We start from the raw sequence: 22,721 nt of genomic DNA, 5'->3' as shown, positions 1-22,721 counted from the left end.
CTGAAGAAGGAGACAAGCACATGTGTGTGTGGAGGGAAGAGAGGGAGAGACAAAGACAAAGGGAAAGAAAGGAGAGACAAGTGGAGAATAATGAATGATCATTTTAAACTACCTTTCCAGGTCAAACCTTTAAATGATGGCATGTTTTAGATAGAAATGGGGTTGTTTTCAGATTGGCATTAGTGAAAACTATGGAAAAAAACAAAACAAAACCCAACCCAAGCTTAGGAAAGTGGGGCTCAAGAAATCTAGATGACTTTGTCCATGGGATTAAATAGTAGAACTAGTAGCAACCTCTTGGCTTGATAATATAACACTGCTTCACCTAATTTCAACAGGAACAGCAATCTAATGGTATCCTCATCAGGTCAAAGCAGTTTTGTTGACTCTATTTCTTCACAAAGACCTGCACTTCTCTGGTATTGCTTCATTTTTTGCTTGTGCCTCGGCTTCCCTTAGATGGCAAACTTCTGGGGACAGACTATGTCTTCCCTACACTTTTCTGAAGATTCAGTATGTTGTTCTTGATGCAATGGTTATTTTTATATAAATATTTGATGATAACTGCTTACATCCAGTAGCAGATAAAGTGTATAGATAGAGTCTGCTTAGTCAATACCAGCAGGGATCAGATGGCCTGTGGCGATTCATTGTGCAGTGTAACGATGGCAAAGGGAAAACATCTTATTAAAGAACACAAAGGGTCAAAGTCTCCATTTTGACCTTAAAGATAGGAAGTGGATGAGAACCACAGCTAAATTTCTCCCATTCATGCAATGAATGAACGGCTTTAAAGCACTCAGGGCAGTCCTTGCAGTCCCTGTTAATCAATGGTACTGGGCTTCCTGACAATGCTATTTACTCTATTTTATGGTTGTGTTAGCTAAAGGCAGAATCTGAGGGGACAGAGGAGCCAATGATTCCTTTTAAGCCCTCGCCCCAATGCTTTATTCTCCATTGACTTTGCTCCAATAGGAAGTAGCACCCATGACTCCCCACGCCCAATTGGTAACACCTTGTTGGTGACAACTGGTACTTGTGGTCATGATATTTGTGGTTTAAGGGCTTCTTCACAACTGCAAAATGGCACCTAAGATAACTGTAGAGCAATACTTAATGAAATTCAATTGTCTCTAAGAATGAGTTCTACTTTCCTTGTATTGAAACAAGCATATTTTAGAAAACATCTCCTTTGCAAGAGTCAACCCCACTTCTCCAACAAGCCTCCAACTTGATTTATTGCTACTCCTCCCAAAGTCCTCTTCTGTTTAGTTTTTTTTTTTTTTAAGATTTATTTATTTATTTCTACAAGCACTGGGTACAGTCAGAGACACGGGAGGGTGAGAGAATTCACCAGAGCCAGAGCAGGGAGCAGAACAGTCAGACTGATGAAATACACTGCTGAGGGGAGCAGTGGGCGGCAGGAGAGGTCTGCGCACCATGTGGGACCCTCACCCAGCGGCCAGGGATTGAATCGGTGCTGCAGAGGCTGCGGGCAGCCTCACAACCCAGCGCTCAACCACTGTGCCGCCAGGGGAGGCCCTCTTCTATTTAGTCTTGTCATTCAATCACTAATGCTTAATATATGCTAAGAAGGTGGGATATAAAGATGAAGAAGATATGACTTGATGCTGGGAAAACACAGATGAACATTCAGCTTATTTGTCATTAGTAATTAAGCCTTAGACTCTTACCATCCATTAGCATCACTAGTTTGGGGCACCTGTTACTGTTCTCTTCTGTTTCTGTTGTTCTGGCTTTCTTTTTCTGATTGTCATTTCCGTGTTTGGCTCCTTTATTTAAATATTCATTAACACCTTACTGTCTACCAGGCTCTGTTCAAGGACCTGCAACATATTTCAGGTAGTTGAACAGAGAAAAATCCCTGACCTAATGGAGCTTTCATTCCAGTGTCAGACACAATAAATGAGATAAAAATAACATGACAGATGAAAGAATGTAGAGCAAGGAAAGACCATGAGGAATTCCAGTTGGGAAGGGGCTGTATTTTTGAATATGGTAATCAAGGGAAGTCTCACTAGGATGGCATGTAAATAAGATATATAAATAAGACATGGGATGAACCACATGGATGCCTGAAATACACCTACAGAAAGAGAGAGAACAGTAGGTGCAAAGGCTCTGGGGCAGAAGCAAACAACACACTGGTATGGGAGCTACTGAACTATGTTCTAAAAGTAAACTTTTTATAATGGGATGGTCTTAGATTTATAGAAAAATTACAGCAATGGGGTAAGAATTCTCAGCTGCCCTTCAACTAGCATTCCTTGATGTTAACATCCTATATAACCGTAGCACATTTGTCAAAACTAAGACATTGGCATTGTGAATTACAATTCACAATTATTATATTTTTAATAGCCTACAGTTATTATATTAAGTCAGTGGCAGAATGAACGTCAAGAGTCCTAGCAGGTCTGTGTTTTTTCTACCAAAATCTCAGTGACAGAAATATTTCCAAATATTCATTTTCAAACTGCTTTTTTCCGTAGTGTAGCTTCCTTTAGAGAGAGAGAGAGAGAGAGAGAGAGAGAGAGTGAGAGAGAGGAGAGTACAGCTACTTTCAAGCTTATTTTAAATAATCACTTTTACCTGTAAGGGTAGAAAAAATTATTTTACTTTTTAAAACATACTGGCAGACACTGCTCCAGAAGAGGCCAGCACTTTGGAACACAAAGTCTGTTTGTAACAAGTTCAGAGTCTAGGGTAACTCTTGAAAGTCTTTCCCTTCCCTAAACCTACTTTCTTCTGATTTAAAATAAACAAATAATACTTTTGCATCCCAAACTTCCTTACCTAGAACCATTCACTCAGTTCACAAATGTTTACAGAACAGCTGGTTTGTGTCAAGGGCTTTGTCCCCTTCTGCAGAGGGGACCAGCAGAAAATTGAAGGAATCCAGCACAGGGAAGTGAGTGGGGAAGGAGAGAAGAGGCTTCCCAGAGGAGGTCTTTTGAACTAGACTACTTGGAATTAACCAGATAAAAAAGAGGTGAACTTAACACTGTTGACAGAAGGATTAGTACATTTAAAGTAACAAAGACATGAAACAGTAGGGCACTACACAGGAGAAACTGCAGAATAAATGTGTTTGGATCATTAGGAGCTGAGGCTAGAGCAGCGTTGCTCAAACTGTGGTCCTCAGGCCAGCAACATTGGTTTTAACTGTGAACTGGTTAGAAATCCCATTTCACAATGGAATGTTACTCAACTATCAAAAGAGACGTAATTTGTGACAACAGTGTATGGGACTAGAGGTGATTATGCTAAGTGAAATAAGTCAGACGAAGGATGAATACTGATTATTTCAGTTATAATGTGGAATATAAAACACAAAACAAAGGAACAGACAAAAACCACACAAAACACACTCTTGAATTGTGACTGCAGAACTGTGGCTACCAGAAAGGGAGGGTGTGGATGGGAACAAAGGGGGAGGGGCTTCAGTGGACTATGGGGGAGGGTTATTGGTGCTTTGGTTGGGGGCATGGTATGATAACACAAAGCTCAAGAGATATAAACCTATGCTAAATAATTTATAGTGTTGTAAATCAATGTTACCTCAATAAAAATAATTAAATAGTAAAAAAAAAGAATTAAAGAAATCCCAAATCACCTTGACCTACTTAATTTACCTGCTGGGGATTAGATCCAGGAAACTTTTTAACAAGCTTGATTCTTATACACATGAAAATGTAAGAACCACTGAGGTAGAGAATCAGGCAAACTAGACAAAAAATATGCCAAAAGCTGATCTGAAAAAAGTCAGTCTGTAGGTTAACAAATTCTAGAAGATCTTAGCTTTTATGGCTGGCTGGGTCTATTCTTCAAACCTAACAACTTCCAGAAAAAATCCAGTTGTAATCACTGGAAAACAGAGCAAACCGGTTGACTTCTTCTAACAAGATGCTTTAAGAGCCAGGTCCTGTTGTGCCTATAAATCAAGAGCACATTTTATTTTTGTGAAGGGAACAGCTCATGTTGCCTGTCTGGGTTACCAGCACGACTAATTATAGCAGCATCCACATTGCTGGCGATAGCAGATACGGTCTCCTGCGTAAAGGATTATCTCGTGGCTGAACAGTTTTGAGCCAATTTAAACATAACAAAATTGACTTACCTCATTCTTCACTCATCACTAATTAAAGATACCCTTCTGCTAGAGGCAGGCAGGGCCTTTGCTTTCTTTGAAAGTTGCAAACCAGCCCTGAAATAAGACTGTTTGGAGATAGTTTCTACTTATAAATGTACAACATGGACAAAACTTTACAGGCATTTGGAAAAAGCACAACTGAAATAGCCAGAATGGAACATGGAAGCCCACACCTTGGAGATACTGCAGTATGGTTTCAGACCAACGCAATAAAGCAAATATCACAGTATAGTGAGTCACACTCCCCTTTTGTCTCCCAGTACATATAAAAGCTATTTTACACTAGACTGTAGTCTATGAAGTATGCATTAACATCATGCCCAAAAATGTACATACTTTAAACTATATTTTGCAAAGGAATGGTAGCCATCGTCACATGCCATTGGAAAAAATGCTGCCGACGGATTTGCTTCACCCAGGGTTGCCACAAACCTTCAATTTGTAAATGGTGCAATAAGGCAAAGCACAACAGAAAGAGGCATGTTTGTCTATAATTAGAAAGCAGGTCTGCTGCATCATCCACCCCTTCCCCTCTCTCCTCTCTCCTTTGAATGTTGGTAGCTACCATTTTACTGAGCACCTAAGTAGTAAGCACTATTTAAAAAAAAATTATTTTATATATTTTTACATTATTTTTGTACAATGTGTGCATTTTCATCTTGGTTATAGTCCCCGTACAATTCCCACCCCTCTTGTTTTGATCCCACTCCCTTCTCCCCCCCTATAGTGTGTCTCTGGTTTATAGTTGCTTTCTGATTTTGATTTTTACTTTATTATAATTAGTCTTTTTCCTGATCCCTAAACACTATTTTAACAACAGTAATTTAGTAGTCTGCTCTTTGTTCTCCACTTTTACCCAGTGCTGAATGCTTATCTATGCCATCATTTAATCCTTATACCTATCCTAGATCAGGTATTCATATTGTGGTCCCATTTAACAAATGAAGAGACTGAGTACAGGGATTAATCAGCTTGCCCTAGCACAGGTTCTTAGCCATCATGCTCTATGACCTCTCTAGTTACTCTACACTCATTAATTCATCTCCTCTTTAAAATATTGAAATATTGATATTATTAGCTCTATTCTTGGAGATGGAGAAATTAAAGATCACAGAAGATTATAATTTGCCCATAACCATCTAAATAGTAAGTAGAAGGGTCAGCATGGAAACGGAAAGCCCATGTCCTTCCCTCCACACCATACTGTTACTGGCTGAATCGGGGTGGGGGGGTGGATAATAGAGAAGAATCTTGGGATATTCAGGGCAATCCATTTTTTTTTTCCCCCTCGCTGGCGGCCGGGGATTGAACCAGTGCTGCAGAGGCTGCGGGCAGTCTTGCAGCTCAGCACTCAACCGCTGCACCACCAGGGAAGGCCCGCAATCCATTTTTATAAATCCAAATTGGCTTAGATAACAGAAAGATGTGATTCTGTAGGCTGGGGACACTGTGACAAAACTAGGGGTCACAGTTCCTAAAAAAATAGGAGTGTGAAAACAGGTAGCGAATGAGTTTACCAGTGCCTTCTGAGGGAACTAGAATTTGGGAAAGGTGAAACTATTGTGCCACTGTTAGCACAACTTGCAAGACACACCCTTTCTCTGGTTGTGAGGCTCCCTTTTTAAGGAGACACTTCTCTTGTGTTTGCATGGACATTAGCTGAACCAGGGCTATAGCCCATGGTCACATGCTACCAGCTCATGGTTCCCTCGCAGGCTCTGATTTCAGCCAGTTGCTGCTGCAGTCAAGTGAGCTAAAGCCCCCAGATGATGGGCCTCCTGTCATGTTACTGTTCTCAGAAATCTGGGGTGATAGGACAGAATAAATTTCCAAATTTACTGGAAAAAAAAGTTGGCAAAAGCCAACCTTGGGTATACACACACACACATACACATTCACACAATTGTCAATTAAGTCAAATGTATTTTTGATGAATGATTAGTGGGGCTTTCCAAGGTCCTAGCAAAATCATACTCAAAGGAGTTTTAGCACAGCCTTAAGATTCATGAGTGTTATTAACCTCCTAATGTTATCATTTTGCTGAAAAAAATTAACAGAGCGGCAGAAAGGGGTTTTCTTTAGGGAGTTTCTAAATAGGAATTTGATCACTTTATCCATCTTTAAGTTTGCAATGCCAAAGAAAAATAGCAGCCTTATAATTTGTACCACTGGAGGGCTTCTTACATTTAAGAGGGAAGACCAATGTGGGGGAGAAAAACAATGAAAAATTCAATTCAGTCATTCACTGAATTTATGTAGTGTTGAGAATGCCTAGTGAAAATACAATTTTAGTTTTAAAAATAAAGCAAATGTAATTTTAATTAGCACTCATTAGAACCAATTTTAATGGTGTGTTAACAAAATTTTCCAAATACAATGTCTTGTGTCTCATCAGATGTACCCCAATACTAGAAACATGCCTGGCTAACCTGGGAAGCTGCTAATATTATGTGTCAAGAACTGTCTTGCTGGATCCATTCCAGTTGACCATGGTGATGATGAGGGCATTGGTTTGTATTTGGGAAGCAGAGTCCATTGATCTTCCCAACAATGCTACCAAGTAGTGAAAATGATAGTCATTACCTTACAGGGAAGGGAAGTAGGGCCAGTGAAGTCAATGTGCTCAAGTCTTACTCAAACTTGCTATAAAGTGATAGAGCTCCATTTGACTTGTGGTTTCCTGTTTCTGGACTCTCAGTTCTTAACCACTGTTCCAGAGTGCCTGTGTGTATTACTGAGTAGTAGATTTGAGTTTAAATTCTTGCCTGAAGTTAAGAGTCCTTAGGTTATTTCAACATCATTTTTGGCAAGAGGGAAGTGTTTCTATTTCGCTTCGCTCCACTCCAGCAGAGGTCATATATTTTGGTGACATAGCCCTCAGAAACTCAATACTGGCAATTCTAAAATGACTCTAAAGTTTATCCATAAGTTCCTTTCCCACAAACCTCCACCCCCGACACAAAGGGAAACTTTGTCACAGAGTGGAAATGAGATTCTCAGACTTGTTCACAAAAGCCAATTTAACTCATAATTAAATGCAGTGTATCTGCAGTGAGAAACGAGTAATTAAAACAGATGGAAAAGTGTGCCATTCAGGAAGATATAATTCATAAAATGAAGTTTGTAATTCAAAGAAATAAAGCTTTAATGAGGAGAAGGATTTTTTAAAATATGAGGGAGACTCAATGCTTTTCAGAACATTTTCCAACACAGATTCTGGCCCTTTAATTCCAATTTCTCTTTGAAAGCTGGCTTTCCTGGCCTTTCTGTCTTAGATACAAGTGATATTACAAGGCACTCTCTCACTTGACACCATCTTTAGAGTGACTGGTGACACTGAGAACAAGAGATGGAGGGATATCAAAGGGATGGTGGGGAGATACCCCAAACAGGAGGAAGGACTAGGCCTGACATCACACATCCCTGCAGGAAGAAGGAGCTTGTGGGGAGGGGCAGAGAGTCAGAAGAGGACTTGTGACAGTTTCTTCAGGGCTGTGTATTCTTATTTTCTGCATTTACTCATCCAATTTATTGAGCATCTTCTTTGCACTCAGCATTGTGCTCATTGACCAAGTCTGGGTCCTCATAGAGTTCACATTTTCATGGGGAAAAGAGACAATAAATGAGAAAAAAGACATATGTATGTATATACATGTATATAAGCACACACACATATATATAACTTTGTATATATATATAGATATATATACACAAAAAAATAATGAAATAACAGTGATGTCAGGAGGATAGAGTATAGCAGGTTTTCAAATAGTATCATTTTGTTCAATGTCATTTCATTATAAAGTTAATGGGAAAAAATCAAGTCTTGGCCTGGGTCACGATATGTGTAGGTTTTCTCTGGGTACATCAGTTTCCTCCCACATCTGGAAGATGTGAGTGTGAAGTTCGCTGGCGTGTCTCCACTGTCCAACTTGTGTGTGTGTTCGGTGTGTCCTGAGATGGAAGGACATGTGTCCAGGATTGGATTCTGCCTATGGAATTGCTCTGGCCACCTGAGATCCTGAACTGGAATAAGTGTTTTGGAAAATGAATGAATGAATGAGTAAATACAAATGGTTGTTCAATATTAGACTTATTTTAGGTCTTCATGTAGAAGTTTGGTGGTGTTTTATGATTAGAAATATGCTACAAGAATTTAATACTTGCTTATATCAGCTGGCCTATGGTCAAATGGGTTTCATTTCATATCATTATGCTTAAAGAACTTATCAGTGATGCTAAGTGAGGACTTACTGTAATCAAGGCACTAATGAATAAATAACGGGCACCACACTGGCATGGCAAGTAAGGGGGCTATCTCTTGGATGGTGTGACATGAAAGCCACATGACGAAGCCCTAGAAAAACATTTCAGAGAGAGGGGCGACCAAGAGCCACAGGTTGGAGAGAAAAAGAATCTGGTGTGTTCTAAGAACTAGACAGAAAGCTGGAGTGACTGCAGCTCAGTGGTTAAGAGGGAGAGAGAAATACAATGAACAAGAAGAGGTAGAGTGGGGTGGGATCGTGAATGATCGCAAGGGTCAGGTTAAAGAATTAGAATTTAATTATAAATTTAGGGTGAAGCCACTGGAGGTTTTTAAGGAGAGAGTGACAGGGTCAGAGGAGTTCCATGAAGGTGACTCTCGCTGTTGGAATGACATATGGTGAAGGTCAAGAGGAGGATGTGTTCCTTGTGGTGACACATGTCCTGCTGTCCCTTCGTATGGGCACTGTACACACTGGCAGTTCAGACTGCACTTACCATGTGGCATTTTATATCTGAAGGACACTTGAGTAATGTGGTTTTGAGACTTTGGGATTTCACAGAGCAGATGACAATATACGTGGAGAGTCACAAGGAGTACAACTTTCTATCTGGCTGATGAGATTACAAACTTAGCCACCATCTGTGATCACCTTGCTTCCATAAACGAAATTTTAAAACCAAAAATATAAAGGTATAATTTCAGAATGTGTGTGGGGGAAAGTAATTTTATACAAAATGCTACCCTTTCCTTGCATTTTTAACATTTTTCCTTCAGAACCAACAGAAGCCTCATTACAGACAGGGTCACAGGCATACAGCAGTGAGAAACTTTCATATTTAAGATTCACTGAGTCCCCCACCTCCCTCATCTCACAGATGAGACAAATTTGAGGTTCGCAAAGCTTGTGGCTTTCTCAGGGAGATGAAGTAAGTTAAGGGCAGAGAGCCAAGGCCTCAGTCTCCTGATTCAGGTTCATTTTATTCTATTACTTCATCATGCTGTGTATTTCAGCTTATTTCTCTTCCTGTGCCAAGGCTCAGAGACTGTACCATCTATTCCTGTCCAATGTGGATAGCCAGCCATTCCCACTGCCCTGCCAACATGTCCCGGAGCTGAGATACTTATCAAGAAACAAGCACTCAGCAAAACAGCTCAGCCTGGAGCCCAACAAAATAGAATCCTTCTCCTCGTGAAGAGTCCAGGGCATCTCACCTGATCTTCAGGTACGCTGCGACTCCAAACACCAACAGCACCACAGCGATGACGGCTACCGTGATGGCGGCGATGCTGCCTGCGGAGAGCAGGGGGAGAAGACGAGGGAGACGTCAGCGCTAGAACGAGACCAGATCTAAGTTCTGTTACCAAAGTGCTTCTCACGATAAGTGAGGTTTGGTAGAAGGCTGACATTTATTAAGGCTTTTTGGCTGATCTGAAGTTCGGAGCACATTTCGTAGTAATACTTATCTTTTTAACAAGACACCAATCTGCTGCTGCTGTTGTTCACAAGGGTAGTGGATTTAAAGTCTCCCGATAGCCGTATTTTGTTCTTTGATAGACCCTGGCTTGTTTTCCTACCCCTTGTGAAATAGGAGGCTACTAAGGATGTTTTATTTCAGGGCTACTACAAAGAATGAGGTTGGTTTTTAAATAAAACAGAACCACACAGTCATGTCAGTAGTATCCACTTCAAAAGGGTCTTCTTGGTAAGAGATTTGCACTCATTTTAATGATGCTATGCAAACAAAGAATTTTAGTTTAATTTTTCAGTATAAGCATTTTTTTTTTTTTAATTTTAAAATCCAGTCACAAATACTGTACTAGGGCCTCCCTGGTGGCGCAAGGGTTTAAGATGCAACCTATGAAGCTGTCTGCAGCCTGTGCAGCGCAAGTTCGATCTCCAGCTGGCCAGGGAGCAAACCACATGGTGCAGCAGACCACTCCTGTCTCACCCACTGCTCCCCTCAGCAGTGTATTTCAGTGGATCTGCCTGTTCTGTTCCCCACTCTGTCTCTGGTGAATCCTCTCATACCCCACACCTCTGGCCTGTACCCCAGCTCTAGTAAGCATAAATAAATAAATCTTTTAAAAAAACAAATACTGTCTATATTTGATAATTTTCCCCCACCCAGTTTTCTGTGTCTATTTAATTATTTAAAAAAAATTTGAGGCAACATTGATTTATATTTCAGAAGTATGGGATTCCCCCCTTCAGATATGTTAGTTGGAATGGACATATTATCTTGTATTAGTTTAAGGTGTGCAAGGTAATAATTGAGATATATATATATATATATAGCAAAAGCCATTACCACAGTATGTTTAGTTAAAATCCATCACCTTACATAGTTACAACAGTTTTCTTGTGCTGAGCTCTTTTAAGATACACTATCTTAGCAACTTCTATTTATTTTTATTTTTATTTTTTAAATTTTTTTTAAAATAAATTTTATTTTTATATTCCCCATACAATTGCAACCCCCTTACTTTGACCCCAATCCCTCCCCTCCCCGCCCCCCTCCCCCCATAGAGTGTCTCTGGTTCATAGTTTTTTGTTGATTTTGATTTTCACTTTCTTATAGTTATTCATTTTCCTGGTCCCTTATTTAAGTTTTCTAGATTCCTGCTATGAGTGAGACCATCCGGTATTTTTCTTTTTCTTTCTGGCTTATTTCGCTGAGCATGATCCCTTCCAGCGCCATCCATGTTGCTGCAAATTGCATGTGTTTATCTTTTTTGAATGCCGAGTAATATTCCATGGTATATATGTACCACATCTTCTTGATCCAGTCATCTATTTTTGGGCATTTGGGCTGTTTCCAAAGCTTAGCTATTGTAAACAGTGCTGCTATAAACTTAGGGGTGCAGGTGCCATTTGGAATTGATGTTTCTGTGTCCTTTGGGTAAATACCTAGGAGTGGAATTGCTGGATCATATGGAAGCTCTATGTTTAGTAGGTCCAGAAATCTCCACACAGCTCTCCATAGTGGTTGGACCAGTTTGCACTCCCACCAACAGTGCAGGAGAGTTCCTTTTTCTCCACAAACTCGCCAACATTTATCTTAGCAACTTTTAAATATGCAATGCAGTACTGTTACCTACAATCAACATGGATACATTAGATCCATATAACTTTGTTATCTTATAACTAAAAGCTTGTACCTTTTGATTACCTTAACTCATTTTCCCTATTACCATTCCTCCCTTTCCTTTTGGCAACCACCAATCTGTTGTATCTATGAGTTTGGTTTTTTTCAGATTCCATATAAAAGTGAAATCATAAAGTCTGTGCCTTTCTCTGTCTGACTGACTTCACTTAGAGCATCCTGCATGTGCAGTGTTCTGTTTTGGGTTGACAACTCCCTAACTTTGAACATATGCTAAAACTCCCCTCATGTTTTGTATTTCTGAATTCTCATTTCATGCCTATTTATCGCTTGAATAATTATTGCGACTTTAGTCAATTTTACCTATTAGTCTTGATGTTTGCTTTATAAGTGATTGATCTACTCCTTTTATTGTATAATTATCTTGTCCAGTGAGTATATTATCTTGTCCAGTGAATATATTTTCTTGTTGTTAGTGCCATTTCTTTAATGTTTAAAAAGTTTCCTTTAGCGTTTTTTGCAAGGCCAGTTTAGTGGTGACAGACTATTTTTGTTTATCTGGGAAATTTTCACTTGCTCCATTTCTCAATGTTAACCTTGGAAGATAAATAATTTCTGTCCTCTGAGTGTGTTTTGCCACTCTCTTCTTGCCTTAAAAGTTTCTGTTGACAAATCTTCTGCTAGCCTTATGGGGTTTTCCTTGTACGTGACAAACTGCATTTCTCTCGCTGCTTTTAAGAATCTCTCTTTATCTTTATTTTTTACCATTTTAATTTTACTGTGTCTTGATGTGGATCTTATTTGGAACTCTGTGTTTCTTGTATCTGGATATGTTTCCATCTCCAGATTAAGAACATTTTCACTCATTCTTACCTCAAACATTTTTCTGGTCCTTTGTTCTCCTTCTGGACCCCTATAACACAAACATGGTTCTCCTTGATGCTGTCCCAGAGGTTCCTTAAGGTGCCTTCGCTTTTTAAAATTTATTTTTCCATGTTGGTGCTCTGCCTGGGTGAGTTCTATTACTTAAGCTTCCGGTTCACTTACATAAGCCTCTGCTTCATTCATTCCACTGTTGGGCCCTGCTATTGCTTTCAGTATCATTGTTTTCACCAGCTCTGTAACTTCTGTTTGGCTCTTAATTTTTCTAGTTTATCTATCCTCCTCCTGAGTGTGGTAAGGATCTTTATAACCATTACTTTAAAATCTTTATTAGGCAGCTGGATTATGTCCATTTCTTTATATTTTTTCAAGAAATTTGTGTTATTTTTTCATTTAGACATATTTCTCTCTGTCTGTATTGTGGATTCTCTGTGCTTGTTTCTGTGTATTAGTCAACCACGTTCCCTGACCTTCCTTTTAGGAATGGTCTCATGGGGGTATTATCCCTCAGATTCTAGGAGCACAGTCCCCCATGGCCACCTGAGTTAGGCTTTCCACATGTCCCCTGCACCTCCCTCCTGCTGTGTTATTGTTGCATGGTTGTGTGGGGTAATTTGTCTGCCTCACTTATAGTGGTGGGTGGGCACAGTGGAGGAGTATGACTGGAGTGCTGTGTGGATGGTACCATGGGCCAGCTGTGGTGCACTGATGCTGTGAGGTAGGTGTGCGGGGGCACCAGTTCATCCCATCTGCGTGGGTGAGCCTTATGGGATTAGTCCATGGTGGTTCTGGTGCCAGGTGGTGAATTGGGTAAGTGTCAGGAGTTGGGCACTGATGGTTACATGGCAAAGGTGAGTGAGGTCTCGGTAGGGCTACCCCACAATCTGTAGTAGGCTGGGGGATGGCTTCTAAATAGCATCCATGGGGCCTCCCCGGTGGCACAGTGGTTGAGTGCTGGGTTGCGAAGTTGCCCTCAGCCTCTGCAGCACTGGTTTGATCCCTGCCCACCAGCGAGGGTCCCACATGGCGCGACAGACCTCTCCTGCCACCTGCTGCTCCCCTCAGCAGTGTATTTCGTCAGTTTGTCTGTTCTGTTCCCCGCTCTGGCTCTGGTGAATTCTCTCACCCTCCCACACTTCTGACTGTACCCAGGGCTTGTATAAATAAATAAATCTTTTAAAAAGTAAATAAATAGCATCCATGGACCGTGGAATTAGCAACAATGCTTGAAGTTGCCAAGGTTGTGCCAATGTTTCTGATCTGGGAATCATCCCCAAGGACTCCTCTTTCTCAGGCAGGTGCTTGAGGAGTGGCAAATGGGTTTCTTTCATTTATGATTTGGGCATTTATCAGATGTGATACTGTGCTGAGTGCCAGGCTGGGTAAGTCTATGTGTAGGCTCCTTAAGAGTGGGTTCTCTCTTTCCTGTGGTCATTAAACTCTCCCGAGTGTTTTTTCTGTGAGCCTCAATGCCAACTCCAGGGACATGTCTTTGCTGTGCAGAATTAAAGACTGGAGGGCCTGAGGCAGGATATTGCCTTCCCACGTTCCCCAGGGAAAAAGTCCACTTCTCTCAGATCCCTCCCAACTGTGCATCTGCACACCTGGGTCTGAGATCGCTTCCTCAGCCAGAGCTCTCTCAGCTTTCCTTCCCATCTTGATGCTGTCCTTTTCTCCTCTGTGGCAGTATCTCCATTGGTTTGTTTTGCAGATCTCCTCTTTTTTAAGTCATTCCATTTGTCAGAGTAGATGTGTTGTGTCTGGGGAAGGAGGTGCGCGCAGGTCCCTCCAATGCTGCCATCCTGACCTGATCTCTTGAAGCACTTTTGAACATGCCCAGTTTTTCATCCTTGAGTGGTGAATTTGATTTTGTAGAGAATCAAGTCAAGTTTGGTGGAAAATTAAGGTCAAGCCTGGTTGGTAGCATGACTTTTTATTTGTAGAAATAACCAGGTGCAATTATAAAGTAATATGAATGTTTTATTGTGTAGTTTGAAATCTGGTTCCAAAGGCAACTATTAGTGGGCAGTTCAAAAATCCTTTGAGCGTGTAGCCTTGTAAGAGCAACCACACTGCTTCCAAAGATTACTACTTTGAAGCACAACAGTCTTTTTGTGTGAGCTTCAGACTAATAATGTATATACTTCAGTTTTATTTTACCTTAGAACTGCTAAGAATCAATTGGGCTCTTGTTCCCTAATGGTTAAAGTGACTTTTTGGCATTAAAACTGGTGCTAGGGACCCTGTTTGCTCTTTGAGGCCGCTGGGAAATTATTTACTACTCTGACAAATGAATGGGACTCTTGAACACACTGCAAGGAGCACGAGAGACCTGGGATCCGATTATGTGGATGCAAGTGTGGTTTCATCATTATTAGCTCTGGGGCCCTGGTTTATTTATTTAACCCCACGGCTGAGTCGTGCACTCTTCACCTGCACTGATGGAGAAAGAAGAGCTGTTGTACCCCCTCACATGGCTTTAAGGGGGTTCAATGAGCTGCCGTGTGCATGAAGCTAAAGTTCTATCCTAGTGTGCTTTCCTGGACCATGCCCATTTCTTGTGCTCTGCCCCCACATTTTTTTTAAAAAGATTTATTTATTTATGCATACAAGAGCTGGGGTACAGGCCAGAGATGTGGAGGGTGAGAGGATTCACCAGAGACAGAGTGGGGAGCAGAACAGGTAGACTGAAATACACTGCTGAGGGGAGCAGCGGGCGAGGCAGGAGAGGTCTGCTTCGCCATGTGGGTTGCTCCTTGGCTGGCCGGGGATTGAACTTGTGCTGCAGAGGCTGCGGATTGCTTCATAGTGCGGTGCTTAACCCGTTGCACCACCAGGGAGGCCCCTGCCCCCACATTTTTGGAGATTTCTCATTTGCAGATTATTTTGCCATTTCTCCCTTTATTTTTTTTTTATTTCTCTGATGAATGGCTTTTGTATACTGTTCATCTCATTAGCGTTTCCTCCAAAGGAATTAGAGCAGAGCTGAAAAGAAAATCACTTCAATTATTAACTCTTTAGTAACTTTCCAAAAGTTTTGGTAGAAGAAGGCTATGTCAGACACCCAGGCTCCTGCTGGTTATAATTTCTATGAGAGCCACAGTTAATGCTGAGACTAAGACCAGAGCTGATGTGTCTACGCAGACTGTCCAGCTTGCAACATTTCAAAACTTCCACACATCTGGACCTACACACACCCAGCTCCTTGCTCCCGGGATCCATTAGAGCCAGGTTAAATGTAATTACCAGCACATCTCTCTTCCCCTTTTGACTATTATAAAGCCAGAATTATGGCACTGAATGCTGAACTGTACAGACCAGATCAAGTAGAGAAAGTTCAAGGTCAGATCCCCTGATAGAAAACCTCCACTCCACTGTGAAAGGTTGCACTTAGCTTCTTCGCTTCCAAACTGTGCTGAAATTAGAACAATTCAAAGTTCACTGAAGCCTCTTAACAGCTCTTTTAAGAGCTTGTGAAATGCGAATTATTCCTGCAAAGTAAAGTGATGGGTTCCCCCACCCCCAAAATAAAATTTATAAAGATACTATGATTGCAATTAGGAGCAGTTTTAAAAACTACCCTTTTCACTTAATTTTCCCCTTTACAAAAAATGGGAGAAATGAAGGAATGTAGTTTGATTTCCCTATAACACTCTACTTACTTGCCCAGGGGATAGTTTAGTACAGGAAATCATGTTTGACCTTTTTCAAAGTTTCTCCCCTAACTCTAGACAGTTGGCTGTCCTCCAACCCTGCGATTTACTGCATTGATTTACACAGCACCTCTTTCTAAAGATAAATCAGGCAGTTCCCCAACTTAAGTGCTGTTCTTAAAAAAAACACCCCAAACCAGCAAGCAATAGAGTGACCTCTCCCCCGCCCCGATGTGGCTGTTGGCTGGCTGGCTCTTGGTCTTCAAGCGGGGTTCTTCAAGGCCACCCCACCTTGTTCACAGAGGACAGCTCCTGAGACCAGAGCTGGGATTAGCAGGTATTTTCCACCTGATGGGCACCTGAATGAAGGTGCACTTCTGAGGGATGACATTGATAACAAAATGTAGTCGATAAAATAGACTTGTTAAATATTCAGATCACCTTATTAACTATTCTGCCATCCACCTATTCTTCTCAAAGGGTGCCAGCCATGGGGTCAAGGTCTTCCAGGAGAAGAAGGCCTTTATCAGGCTCTCTGCCTAGGAGGTTGTATCCTGAGTACAGTCTCACTTCCAAGTAGCTGCCAAATTCAGAAGCAGATGAGCACCTCACTCTGGAAAGTTCCACGCTTCGGGGCATCACAGCTTGAGCATATGAGGAGTAGCTGAGCCAACATTAGCACAACTTTATATGGTAACTGAAAAAGCTTGATTTCCTCCTTGTGAAAACAAATGTCACTTCCCCCTGAGTTCTGTTTAAACTAAAATGGAATTCCCCTTCTCCTCCTACTCTATCTTTTTTCAAGGTAGAGCAAAGAGAGGTAAAAGGAGGAAGATGTGACTAGGGCAAGAGAGTCTCAGCCCTGCAAGAAAGGTGCGGATGCTTAGTGAGCTCTGCTGGGAGTGGGGGTGGCAAGTGGGCTGACATCTCAGTTCTTTCTTGCAGAGATTTTTGAGTTACAGACTGGGTGTGACTCATGCTGTAAAGTCCTGGAGCCAGAAGAAATTAAGAGAGAATTGGAGGAAACTTCTCTGTATATTTTATAAGCCGAGATGCAAGAATATTCCACAGTGCTAGCACATTCCACTGTGTCAACATGTTCTGCCTGACCAGAGTGCTGTTGAAGGTCCATGAGGCAGAGAGAATTTTGGGGTTCTCTGAGGACTGGAATTTCTCAGGGTGTCATTTCACCCTTTCATAATAACCTCGAACAAAAACAGACTAAAGAATAACCATAGCTGCCTTTACGGGAGGTTACACTGGGATGGCACTGTGCCAACAAGACCTTTCATGCTACCCTCTAGCCCTTTAAATCTCTTTGTGAGATGAGTGGAATCCTTCCCATTTTATGAATGAGAAAGTTAAGGCTCAGAGAGTTAAGAGCTTGATGCATGTTTCACTGGTAAATTTTTAAAATAATATTTGAACCCAGGGCTACTTCATTCTAGATTTTGCATTTTTAATCATTAACATCAGCTTGGCTTAGCATTAATCTGACCCTTTTTTTTTTTGGTGTGGCCAATTCCTCTTTTTCCTAGACATATCTAAATATCAACCTTTCTCTGACAGCCACAAGCAAATGATCATGTTGTGTGTCCTCAGTAATTTGTGTCAACTTCTTTTAAACATTCTGTGTTATGGTGATGAGCTTCCCTGGGAAGATTCTAATCAGTTGCATCTTGCATGTCTTCCCCCTTCTTCCTGCACTCTTCATACCAGGCAGTGTCTAGCTCACTTAGGTGAATTTAATTAGTATATGTAATATTGTGAGAAAAGCATAAATAGCAGTTTTTGAGACCAGTCACGGGTAAGAAAGTTCCCGAGCAGCAGCCTCCTTTCTTACCCATCTTGGAATCCCTGGCCCCAGGTGTCACCTGAGTACTTCCACCCAAGACTACAGCTGTGATCCAGCCCCCACAGCATGTACTTGATGTCTCCATGGATGAGCTCTCTGGAGGACAGTTAGTGTAGGAATCATATCCTTGATGTAAACAGAGAAAACTCCCAGAAGGTCACGAACCACTTCTGGTTGGACCCAGTCAGACTTCATAAGGAAGAAGGCTACCCTGGAGGTCTCCTTGGCCTCTGTTCTATGTCCTGTGCAGGCCTGAATAAATTGTAGCATGATTTATGGGGTCTCTCTCCCGTACTTGTGCTCATACCACAGATGTGTCCTGTTTCTCTACCACACTCTTACCAGTCTTTTCTGAACACGGGAAGTCTTCCACACCCACGTGGGAGTCTGTTGGTAGCCAAGTTAGCTCCTCTCAGTTGACCTAATGGAAACTTTCTGCAGAAACCTCAAACATTTTTCTGGGACTCCTTCTCATTGAGAAGATTTCTTTTTTCTCCCTTTAAACAAGAAAGAAATATTTCATCTGATTCTTTGGCAGGATACTTGCCAGTCACTCAAAATGAGACTATTAAGATGTGCTGGGGTGAATCCGAACAACCTCAGGAAAAGGGGAGCTTTACTAGGGTCTTTAAAGACGTTGTTGTTGCTCTGAGAGAGATGAGGGTAGAGGTGATGGTGGGAAGCTTCCAGGGATGAAAAAGAGGTGTGTGTCTTGCTGCTAACTGTAGATGCCTTCTGAGCCACTTTCTCCCTGGACATTCAACAACCAGCGTATTTAGAAGGTCTGTGGAGTACTCGGCCCAAGTTCTGGGTATGTCTGACCTATTTTGAGAAGAGTCTTTCACAAACCTCTTGACTGTTTCTCAATATTCTTACTCTTTCTTCTTGTTGGTCTAGAGATCAGGGACAAAATGGGGGAGAGTTGCAGGTGGGCACTTCAGTGTGAGAAGGATCCTCTGTCAAGGTTAACCAAGAGGAAAGGAACATTTTTTCTGAAAGGAACTCTTTTTAAAAGTACGTGTCTGTGCACTGCGAAGCTGTCCACAGCCTCTGCAGCAAAAGTTTAATCCCTGGCAGGCCAGGGAGCTACCCACATGGTGTAGCAGACTTTTCTAGGCTTGCCTGCTGCTCCCCTCAGCAGTGTATTTCAGTCAGTCTGCCTGTTCTGTTCCCCACTCTGTCTCTGGTGAATCCTCTCACCCCCCACACCTCTGGCCTGTACCCTAGCTCTTGTATGCATAAATAAATAAATCTTAAAAAAAAAAAAGCATGTGTCTCGCATGCCCTAGAGAAGGGGCGAGGGCCGCTGCTGTGCAAGGGGGCTTGCAGGTTAGACCTCCCTGAGGACTCACATCACATCTCCTTCCTCCAACGAACAATCATACTAATAGTAACCATGGCAGTGACTCACTCTCTGGGTCTGGGATGCTCTATGAGCTTCTCAGTGTTGGGGTGCGATCACCTAAGTGAATCCTAATTTACCAATTGAAGATCTCTTTGACTTCTGACCTTGGATTCTGCCTAGATTACACTCATTTCCCCCGCTCCCACTCTTTCCCACACCAGAGAAAGCAAGTTATCTCCCTCTGGCCTCAAATGAATCCCACAAGTTTCTCCTGGTCTAGGAGAAATTGGCCCTTGGTCTAGGGCAGTGCAGGGAGAAGAGCAGCAACAGGCCAGGGCTCTGAAGGTTCACTACCCAATAGCAGGGACAAGCATGAGGGTCTGGGAACCCTGCAGGGGGCAGTAGCATTAGAGGGATGGGTAGACAGGTAGGTAAGGTGGGAGGTGGGTGGCACCAAACTCTCTATGTTTGCCTCAAACTAGAGAGGGAGGGGATGTCTGTAAAAGTTGGAGCAGTCTTGGGAAAAGGGGGAATGAAGCTCTTCTTTGAAAGATGGGAAGGACTTGAACAGACAGTAGTGAAGCTGGAGGTGGGAACTGGCTAGATGGAGAATGGACACACAACATTTGTAGGCTTGAAGGATTAGGATTGAGTTTGGAGACTGAAGCATGTCAACTGGGGTGGTTATCTAAGAAACAGGATAATCTCCTCTTCATTTCTTAGGGCTGTAGGCTGGAGTGAGATGAAGTGTTTGTAAGTTAGTACAAATGAAGAGAACTGTTTAGATCTCAGCAGCGCCTGGTCCCTTCACTTTGGATTAGAAGCCTGCGATGCTTAGGGATTGGCTGAAATACTTCCTTATCCAAGGTCACACAATTGACAAAACCAAGACCACAGTCTACATAAAAGGGTGAAATGGAAATTAAGAGGAACAATGAAAATGGTTGAGTGCCCAGGGCCAAATCACAGAGGATTCTGAAAGTCAGATACAGTGTGGGGAGTGGGAACCCTGGAAAAGTTTTAGACAGAGGGATAATTTGAAAGAATCTTCTCAAGTCCAGCCTTTGTTGGAAATCATCCCCAATGAGGCCAGCTCATCCTGAATCCTCTTTTTCTGATGTTTACCCTTTTGCTTTGTATGGTTCAATTCAGTAAACTTATTCTAGTCTATAACTAATAGTGACATTAGCTGTGAGTAGTTACGCAAATGTGTGAATATACATACATTGCATATGTATATATGTATACATGTATATAGAGAGACACATATATATGAAGTGCATTTTTATTATAATGGTTTTACATGAGCACATTCTGCCTTTTTGCTAAACTGAAACTTAAAGCCAGGGATACCAAGTATATATCTTGTTACCAAAAACAAGAGACTATCAGTTCATAAAAGAACTGATTTCTTCTAAATGTCTAGCTATATTTTTAATTGAACTTTATTAGTAGTTATGATGCAAAAATAAATTCCTATAAGGCACACAGCTTGCATGCAAATATGCTAGAGAAGGTTTTTAATTAACACAATCTAAGTATGTCTCAGTAAATTAGTCCTCCTAACCACCTCTCCCCAAACTCTCTATATCATTAAATTACTGCTTAGTCATCCCTTCACCCAGAGTGGCAGAGGTAGACTTTAATTAGTCAAATATTACCACAAGTAGACTCTCTTATTTCATGTCCATCCTTTTATGTAAAAGCCAGCTTGTGGGAGGAACTGATCAGTGGGCACTCTTGGGATTCAAACTTTGGGGCAGGCTGCCCAAGATCTGTACTTTTCCACTGCTTGGAATCAAAAGACCTGACTTGAGTATTGGTTCTACTTTAATCAAAAATCATTTCACCTTCTTAGATAGCACACAGTCCAGCATGTATACTGGAAACAGCAATCTCTGTGGAGATAATAAAAGATTATCACTTGCCCAAGTCAAGAGCCTCTTTCCTCTTCCTCCATTTCTCTCTCACATCGGCACAACAGCTTAACTTTATGGACACAGGGAGCACAGGTTTGCAATTAATACACACAAGACAGCACTGTTCCTGGTTACCATGGTGTTAGAGTTTCACTTCACTGACAATTACCATCTTTCCAAGCACAAATGAGGACTCTTTCCTACCTGGAATTTATTATAATGACTTGGTTAGGTCATCAGATCCCAGCTTTCTTTAGATACCAACAATGTGAACTATACTGGGTTTTCTGAGGACAGCTAATTTTGACCCTCATTCGCTCCCTGCTTTGTATTAGGACAAGATGATTACTACACAGAAGCTCCGGGTGATTGTCAGGGAGCTTTGCTCTCACTCAGTTGGCCTAGAGGCAGTCCCCAGACAAAAAGGAGCTCCCCACACCAAAAAGGGAATGCAAATTCCCCCTGAAACATGGGTGACCCTTCTATCTGAATGCTATTAACAGAATCTCTTAAAGATGCCTCTGAATTCCAGTCTTGGCTTAACAAAAGTTCTTGGGGGCCATCTGTAGTATTGAGCCAAGAACAGGAATGAAAACATGAAGAGTAACAGTCCTGATACCAGGTGCCATCACTTCCAGAGCTACACTGTGCCTTGTGCTGAGTGAACAGGGCTGGGTAGGCATCTCCATTTTGAAGTGTAGGAAATACCAGTTTGAAGCAGTGAGCAAAAAACCTGCTCAACTGACAGAAACAGGATTTAACTTTTGAGAATGGATTCCCAAACCAGTGCATTTCTATTTTCCATGACCAGAAGATTATCCTTGCTGTATAAATGCACTAGTTGAATAGTCTTGGGCAAGTCACTTTACATTTCTCACCTTCATGGCCTCTTTGGTGTTCTTATCGCTACCTATAAAATGAGAATTCATTCAATCATTTACATATTTGATGTCTGTTGTTTGCAATGTGTTAAACTTTGATGAAACACTTGCCTCTTTTCAGAGTGCCTTCACAGATTCAACAGTGTATTTAAAATGCTTACCCATCAAAAAAAAAAAATAACTATCCATCATGAAGTACAATGCAAAGGTCTCAATCAAGTACTTCTTACCCATCAAAACTCTTGGATCTACAAGAAGATGTGGTACATATACACAATGGAATATTACTCAGCAATCAAAAAAGATAAACACATGCAGTTTGCAGCAACATGGATGGAGCTGGAAGGGATCATGCTCAGTGAAATAAGTCAGAAAGAAAAAGAAAAATACTGATGGTCTCACTCATAGCAGGAATTTAGAAAACCTAAATAAGAGACCAGGAAAAAGACTAATCAATACAAAGTAAAAATCAAAATCAACAAGCAACTATAAACCAGAGACACACTATGGGGGGGGAGGGGCAGGGAAAGGAAGGACTAGAGTCAAAATAAGGGGGAGTGCAATTGTATGGGGAATATAACCAAAATGAAAATGCATACATTGTGTAAAGATGAAAAAAGATGTAAGAATTATATAAAATA

The 22,721-nt window shown here is 41.4% G+C and overlaps 1 protein-coding gene across 3 annotated transcripts in view; it reads right to left on the bottom strand.

The window, feature by feature from the left end:
* PARM1 (prostate androgen-regulated mucin-like protein 1) overlaps window positions 1-22,721 on the bottom strand; it is a 112,667-nt gene that overhangs the window by 6,583 nt on the left and 83,363 nt on the right. For all 3 annotated transcript variants that reach the window (XM_054688509.1, XM_054688508.1, XM_054688507.1), the window contains one exon: window positions 9,654-9,732. In XM_054688509.1, coding sequence (XP_054544484.1) covers window positions 9,654-9,732 — 79 coding nt within the window. The remainder of the gene's footprint in view (window positions 1-9,653; window positions 9,733-22,721) is intronic.

Source organism: Talpa occidentalis, unplaced genomic scaffold (assembly GCF_014898055.3).
Source record: "Talpa occidentalis isolate TD23 unplaced genomic scaffold, MPIMG_talOcc4v2.1 talOcc4.6, whole genome shotgun sequence".
Taxonomy (NCBI): Eukaryota; Metazoa; Chordata; class Mammalia; order Eulipotyphla; family Talpidae; genus Talpa; species Talpa occidentalis.
Note: the sequence above shows the minus strand (reverse complement) of the source record. Positions and strands in the feature narration are given on the sequence as shown.